Source organism: Aphelocoma coerulescens, chromosome 24 (genome assembly GCF_041296385.1).
Source record: "Aphelocoma coerulescens isolate FSJ_1873_10779 chromosome 24, UR_Acoe_1.0, whole genome shotgun sequence".
In the NCBI taxonomy this organism is placed as follows: domain Eukaryota; kingdom Metazoa; phylum Chordata; class Aves; order Passeriformes; family Corvidae; genus Aphelocoma; species Aphelocoma coerulescens.
In genome coordinates this window covers 4101031-4108922 of record NC_091037.1, presented here as the reverse complement: position 1 = coordinate 4108922, position 7892 = coordinate 4101031, and the positions used below count along the sequence as shown (strand labels likewise).

Here is a 7892-nt window from a genome sequence, read left to right as displayed (position 1 = left end):
AGTCGGCCACAGCACAGGCAGCACAGAGCCTCCACGAGGGTCACCTGTCCATCAGGAGCAGCCTGGCTGAAGTGACCGGCGAGCTGAAGTTGGCCAAGCCAGGCAGAGTTTTCCCCGCTGCCGAGCGGGAGAATGGCATTAAATCAATTCAGATCCGAGCGGCTTCTAGGGAAAAACCCTAAAAACACACCCAAATAAAAGAAATTCATACAGTCATACTGTTAGCAAGGTTGAGTTCTCACTCTGAGAGTTGAGGTTCTTACATCAGGTCACTCGTCACGTCAATAAAAAGCCCTGGTGCAGGCTGGAAAGAGAGGGGCATTTCTGCCAGACCCTCCCTCCTTCCCAACACAAACCTGCTGATGGTTTGAGACCACCTACACAAAGTTGTTAAAGCTCAGAAATATCTCGTTACCGATTTAGAGGATTCATTTTCCAGTGGTTCAAACCGTACTTCGGGCCTGGAGATTGGAAAAGACACGGTGCTCTGCTTTTGGTGGTCGCAGGTTCCCCAGCATCCTGCTGGGAGAGGAAGCCCAACCTCTAAAGCCAGGTAAATTGAGGCAGAGCAATCGACAGGCTCTGGCCTAAAAGCTCCTGGGGAGCGTGGCGTGGGCGGAGAGCCGGATCACAACCGAGAGCTCACGTCTTTCTCCAGATATCTCAGCCCTTGGAGGTTCAACCAGCAGCAAGAGCAAAAACCAAGGCAAAGCAGAATTAAAGGCGAGATTGCAGAGAATCTCTTGGCAATTCTACCTGGGAATAAACAAAAGTTTCATATGCAAATAGAGAGCCTGGGGCTAAAAACATGCCTACAGGCTCTCCAGCTCTCCTGACACTTTTTCTACAGCCTGAATCCACTCAAAGCAAGAATATCTACATGAAACACTCGGTGTTTTATTCCCAGGCAGGCTGGAGGGTTTAGCACTTTACCGCAGAGGAAGAACTGTGCAAACCTGGATGCAGTGGTTGATTTTACCACTTCAAACTTAAAAAAAAAAAAAGAAGAAAAAAAACAACTCTAAGTATTTTAAAGGTAGGGATTGCTTGGTATCAGCACTAAGCATTTACACAGCACTTGCAGTCTGTAGGCCACCAAGTGCTTGTCCAAAGTGCTCAAATATGACTTATCCCCATTTTACAGATGGGAGAACTGAGGCACAGAGAGGTTAAGTGACTTGCCCAAGGCCACGCAGTCAGAGAGTGGAGGCAGAGCAGGAAAGTGAGCCCAGCTGTTCTCGGGTCACACCTTGCCTGCTAAAAACAAACCAAAAAAAGACCTACGCAATCCAGAAAACCACCGGCCACCAAACCTACCCTATTCTGAAGAGGAAGTACATTCTGGTGAAGAGTTAGAACAGCATTACCGAGGGGAACAGGGGGCAAAGGGAGGGACACGACCCCGGCGGGTGTCACAGGCGACACAGCCGGGCTGGAGCAGGAGAAAAAAGGGGAAAACGGTGAAACCAGCAGCGACACATTTTAAGCTGGCGCGAGACGCTGGGCTTAGCTTTGCACGGAGCCATCCACGTCCATCCGCAGAGCTGGGCACTTCCAGCTGCTCTCCCCGGGCTCAGCACCTGCCGACGGAGGCTTTGGGGACCACGCAGCCAAACCCCGTTTGCTCGCACGCCTGCGTCTCCCCGCTTGGCAGTTATCAGTAGAGATTAAACATCACACAGTAAGAAATCACATCACCACGCGGCACTGAAGAACATTTGCCTGCGGTACACAGAGTGTCGGGCAGGATTAATCGAACCCACCCTCATCAAAGCTGGCGCACGCCGCACCTGGAGGGGGAAACACCTTCGGATCACAGCAGCCCCGTAGCTGCGCGCCCGCACGGCACCGAGCACGCGTTACCGAGGCTCAAACGCATCTGCACACAGACAAATGGTGATTTCTCACATCTCACATTGATTCGAAGGCTCGGGGTCTTTCCGGCTTTTCCCTTTCAGAGATAGGTAAGGAAAGATGTCACGGGTGGTTTTGTTGCTGTTACCTTCACATCAAAGGAGGCTGGGAAGGGGGAGGCAGGGAGATTTTCACAATTACAGCTTTCCTGGGATTATTTGGTCATGTTTTTATCATAATCAGATTCATGGGATTACCAGTTCCTGCCTGGGTTGTTAGGTTCTTGTCACTTAATTACACCCTGTGTCATTGAATTTCTTCCGGCGATTGAGGGCCAGCTGCTCAATCCCACACTTCCCCCCTAAACGCGCACTGCAGACGCAGATATCAAAAGCTCCATCCGTGCCTTTGAAGCCTAGAGATCTTTTCCAAAACCGAGGTGCAACACCCCCCTTCCCACCCCACCCAAGCTGTTTGGGGTGGGGGAGAAGTGCATGTGAGGAACACCCAGCCCAAAGCATCCTCCCCAAAGCACCCCCGGGCTCCCCCCAGCTCGTCCCCGCCGTGAGCCGCCGAACCCCTCGGAGAGGCAGCAGCGTAGGGGTGTCCCCCCCTCCTTCCCATCACCTCCGTCCCCCCGTGGTGTGACACCAGCTCCCTCCACCGCTCCTGTTCAACCTCCTGGGCCCAGCACTAGGCTAGAGCAGGGTGGCGTGTCCGCTGGTGTCATCGTGGTCCACGCTGTTGAGAATGGCTGTCTGGTCTTCAGGGAGCTGCCGGTGGCAGAGGTCGTCCTTCAGCGCTGAGAGCCGGGCGAAGGGGTCCTGACGAGGGTGTCTCTTCTTCTTGCGGAGGCAGACAGCTTCGTCAGGTGACAGTACCTGAGAGCTGGGAGGGTGCTGAACCTGGGAGGCAGAGCCGTCTGGGAAGGGGGGAGAGAAGGCAGATGGGACCGGAGCCAGCAGCACGCAGAGCAGAGCGCTTTGCTTGCTGTGAAAGGGAGGTGACAACAAGCCTGGCCCTGAACCCGCAGCGTGGCAAGAAAGGAGAACGTTGGGCATCAGGGAAAAAGAAATTAACACTCAAAATCCAAACAGATGACTGGAGATGGGAGATGCATGGAAAGGACTCGGTTTGGAGGAGCAAAGGAGGAACAATCTGCAGGCAAGCAGCCCGGGGAGCCATCCCTTTGGGAGGCAGGGAACAAGGGCAGCATCCAGGAATGGGCTTGGAGACCCCCGGCGCTGGAGCCGGCAGGGACCTGCCCGAGCGCTGCTCACAGCAGGACACAGGGAATGCTGTTGGGGACTGCGGGGTCCTCGCACTCACTGGGTTGTTTTCTGGATTTCGAGGAGCCCTTGGATGACTTTTTGGGCTTCTTTATCCGCTGGTATTTCAGAGCTTCGAGCCTCTCAGGTGCAGCAGCGTCCCCGGGCGGAGATGGACATTTTCTAGGAAGGAAAAGCAGACACGCGCCGTCAGCGGCTCCCGGCCACGCTCGAGCCTCTGGACATCCCCGGTGGGGGATCAGCCGATCCCAGCCGGCTCTGCCGTGGAAAAGGAAGAGGTGAGAAACCCAGGGCCGAGGGAGCAGGGCCAGCCAGGCGTGCCAGAGCGCGGGATGGAGGAAGTGAGGCGTCCCCGCTACGTCTCCTTCAGGTTTCCGAGCGGCGCCGCGCCCCAGCCGGTGCCACCGGCCACGTCCAACACGGGCACCCCCAGCTCACCTGCCTGCCATGCCAACACTGCTAAACAAAACAGGACGGGGCAGATCCTATGTCCGATAAGGCATTTCTGGGAAGTGGTAGGAAACCCCTTGGGATGGAGAGAGAGAGAAAGAGACAGGCAGAAGCGGCACGGCAGCATCGAGACGGGCACCACGAGCCACCCGGGGCGGACAACACCGGCGCCACAAACAGCAGGGAGCCAGGATCCTGCTGGCCCTGCTCCCACAGCCAGAAAAACCAGGGGCCACACGACAGACAGGGACACCAAGGGCACACACCAACAGAGCTGGGACAGGTACCTCGTTCCCAGGTCCCTGTGAGAAGCGACAACAGAAACGCGACAGCACGGGAGCATCTGCTCCTGGAACAGCGAGAGGCTGGGAGCTGGAAATGGAAACACTGACAAGGTTTTATTGCGAGGACAAGGAGGGGATTTGCAAAGGGGTGCTTCCTGCAGGAGAGCCAGCAGGTGCAAGGGATAGTTTATCAGCTGTACCCCCTGAGGCACTCTTCTACAGGAACCAGCTCAAGGTGCAGTATCCTCCCCTTTGCAAAGAGATTTTTTGTTTTATTTCCTTCACTGTACCTGTTTTTCCCATCCAAGGCCTAGAAAGCACGACTGCTGTAGAGAGCAGAGCATTAGAGGAAAACCTTTTCCTTAGGAGAGCAGGCAGTCCAGCTCTTATCTATAACTCATCACAGCATCCCCCTTCTTGCTGCTTTCCCATCTCCTTCCCCCTCTCTATTTAACTTCCACAACCCTCCAAGAGTCACCAACTCCTAATGCCACAGAAGAAGCCTGAGGCCACAGGTGATGACCTGGGATAAACCCAAGCCACCTGCAGAAGGTGTCCAGAGATGACAGGAAGCCTCCACAAAGCACCTTTCACTGCGATAAAGCCAACGCTTTAAGCCAGGCTCCAAGGAGGAAAGGAGATTTAAACCAGCCTGCCTGCACCCTTCAGAGGAGGAGATGACTCTTCTGCTCTCACAACTTGGTCACAAGAGCCACACAGAGGACAGTGCTGACGGCAGCTCCTGCATCGGTCTGTGACTGGGGCAGGGATCAGCAAACCCCGCAAGCCACAGGCAGCAGGAGGGCAGGCGGAGGAGCCACCTCAGCTGGCTGCAAGAGGCAACATCAGCTCCTTCGGACTCCTGCTTTGGCACAGAACCACTGAGGATGATGTCACCCTGTCTGTCAGCACGGTGTGCCCCATCCAGCATTGCAAAAACACCGTGGCTGCTGGCCAGAGCAGCAGGGAAGGGCAAGAACACGGGCTGGAGCACAGACCCCGCAGTCTCGGGCTGTGGTACCAGAGTATACCCACCCACAGAGAGTTTGGAGCTCCTCATCTCCCCTGGGGTCCAGGCAGAGCCTGGCTGGCACTGAAGACACCCTACAGGCTTTCCCCCGCGGGTGCCCACGTGTGCCACCACTGCAGAGCACAGTGCGACAGCAGTGCTTCCCATCCGACATCCCAAGCGTCTCCAGGGCGGTGAAATTTCAGCTGGAGTGCACAGGCAAGGAGCTCCCAGGAGATTTTTCCCCTTGGGGAGCAGAAGGGTTTTCGGTTTTTTTGAAGATGAATGTGATTGCGAAGCTTCTCAGTGCTGCTGGCAGCATCGGAGAGCACCCAGGGAAGTGCAGCGTGAGGTGAAGCAGCAGCTGAGGTGCAGCAGACGCAACAGAAACCCAAACACTGGGCACAGAAGAGCTCCTTTTCATGTTTTCCAACGCAACAAAGACGTCAAGGTACGGAGAGCTCCCGGAGAGCCTCTGTTCCAGCTCCCAGAAAACCTCTGTTGCAGCTCCCAGCAGAGCATCACATCAGCCGAAGATGAAGCAGCTCATTAGACATGCTGGGAGTCCCGCTGGCTGGATCCAAGCTTTTCCTTGTCAGGAGGACGACGTTTACATTTGCAGAGCTCACTTTCCCAAGTGCAACCAGCCTCCTGTGAGAGGTGCTGCCAGCAGCAGCTCTACTCTCTGAGCGGAACCAACACAGCCAGCAATGCACATGCTGGCTGAAGGCAGGAGCACAGCGACCCACAGGTGACAGCACAGCATTCCCTGCAGCAATTCCTGCTTGAACGGCCAGTAAAAGGCTTTTCCCATTTAAAGCCACCATTCTGGGGTTGCACAGGAGTTACACTCCTGCAGGTACTTGGCTAACGGTGACTTCAGCTGCTCCAGCTGCATCGCCCACAGAGCTCACGTGTGCCAAGCCCTGGACACCACCGAGCTCGGTGATCCTGCCACCATCCTGCCCACCAGCAGCCGCCTTCTTCCACCACTTCCCACCACCCAGACAGCTTTGCCGCTGTTATTAAAGCTCAGCTTGTAAAAGTCTCCTGCTCTTTCCACTCTTTTTTCTTTCTAGGAAGAAGCTATTGTGGCATGCTGACAAAATTAGACAGATTTACACGAGGGATTATGAGGAAATTGCCTGAAGCTCATTTCCACTAGTTCTCCGTAATTGGACTCGTATTTATACACACAAACATAAACAGTGAGTGCACTGAACCCATGTGTCACCACAAATACTGTCTGACCTCTGGCAAGGCAGAGATACAGAGGACAAAACGATGCTACTCAGCAGCCAAATTTTATCTGCTCTACCCGCCCTTTATCTCTTCAAAGGGCTCCAATTCTTGCAAATTAATTTTCATTTTAAGCTCAGCCAAAAGCCTCTTCCTGCCCCCAGAGTTCACATTTTGGGCAGCTGCCCACGCACGAGGGAGATCTTGAATACCAACAGATGAGATGTTCAGGGAGGTGGGTGAACTTCTTCTGGAAACTTCAGTGTAGAGCCAAGCAAAGAAGCTTTGAGAAGCCCACATGAACTCCTGGCACAAACCTTCTGCCAGGCAGCACCAACACCTGGAGCAGCAGTTTTCCTCAAGTCTTCAAAGGAAAACCCTTCTGCATGAGCAAGTGTCTGGACTGCATGGACTGGGAGGTACTGGAGAGGCCACAAAGGTACTGAAGGATGTCAGGACAGGAAAAGGAAGTAGGGGAGAAGTATCCAGCCCAACACACATCTCAGCTCCTCTTCAAACGTCCTTCCACGTACAAAGCAAAGATATAAGGGAGAAGACCCCTGAGAGCACCACTGGCCTCTTTCCACCCAAAAGGGGAACCCATATAAAGGAAGGGTCCAGGAGATTCAAGGACACTATACGTGTATTTATATATATTTAACCTCATGGAGGTCTCAGCACACATTCCCTGTCTCCTCCTCTCCTTGAGCCAAGACATTGACATCCAGGAATTGTTTGGGCACGTTAGAGCATCCACTTGGATAAAGCAGAGTATCCACTTGAAAGGAGCCCACCGCATCCTTCAACCCTTCATCCTCCTCACATGAAGAGCTCAACTCTCCTACAAGAGGCTCCTGCAAGTCAGAATTCCCACTCTGCTCCGAGGCAGCGCTGGCTGCCGCCTCCATCCCAGAACGCTTGGGATCCTTCAGCACAAGGGGTGCCAGAGAAAACACCGCGGTGACGGCCCCAGCCCAGGGCTGCTGCTGCTGCCAAGGCACCGCCAAGAGGGAGGGAGCAAGGGGCTGGTCACAGCAGGGAGCACACTGGAGAAGGGGGGCCCTTCTACAGCTTTGTAGACACCACAACTCATCTACACAACGGACTTCACCACCATGCTGACGGAGAGGAGAGAGGGCGAGGGCAACGGGGCCGGGCTGGACAGGAAGAGGGGGGATACAGTCATGGGGAAGGGGAGGGGAGAGAGGAGGAGATAAATGAAAAACAGGAGTGAGAAAATATATTTAAGGAAATTAAAGAGACTGAAAAGAAAAATAAAATAATAATAATAATAATAATAATAATAATAATAATAATTAAGAAAGAAAAGAAAAAACGCACTCAGACAAGCGGACTCACAACTTCTCCAAGCGGAAGGAGGCATGGAACACATGCAGAGGATCAGCACATGGACAGTCTTTAAAGGGGAACCTGTTTTCTTTCAAGCGGCGAGCGAGGGCTGCGGCTCCTCCCGCACGCCTGGCGCCGACGTCCCTTCGTCACTCAACGCTACGCCACGGCCAAGCCCCCCAACTCCCAGCACTGGCAGTGCTGCCCTGGCAAGGGGGGCCTGGGGAGGCCCCCCAGGGCAGGCTGCCGTGCCCAGGGGCAGGGGAGCTTGGTGCCTCGTCTGTGGTTTTTGGGTTTCCCTTTGCAGGGAGACGACAGCCCCCTTTTCCCTGTTCCGAGATGCGCGCCGCATCCTAAGAGAAGAAGATGGGAGAACTCCTCGTGCTGGCTCAGTAGTGGCATCGTTTATCCCTGCCC

At 54.5% G+C, this 7892-nt stretch overlaps 1 protein-coding gene across 1 annotated transcript in view; it reads right to left on the bottom strand.

The window, feature by feature from the left end:
- Nucleotides 1–2526: 2526 nt before the first annotated feature.
- IGSF9B (immunoglobulin superfamily member 9B) overlaps nucleotides 2527–7892 on the bottom strand; it is a 39255-nt gene continuing 33889 nt past the window's right edge. The window contains exons 20-21 of the mRNA XM_068994901.1: nucleotides 3184–3305; nucleotides 2527–2776 (exon numbers count right to left, since the gene is read on the bottom strand). Coding sequence (XP_068851002.1) covers nucleotides 2553–2776; nucleotides 3184–3305 — 346 coding nt within the window. The 3' untranslated portion in view covers nucleotides 2527–2552. The remainder of the gene's footprint in view (nucleotides 2777–3183; nucleotides 3306–7892) is intronic.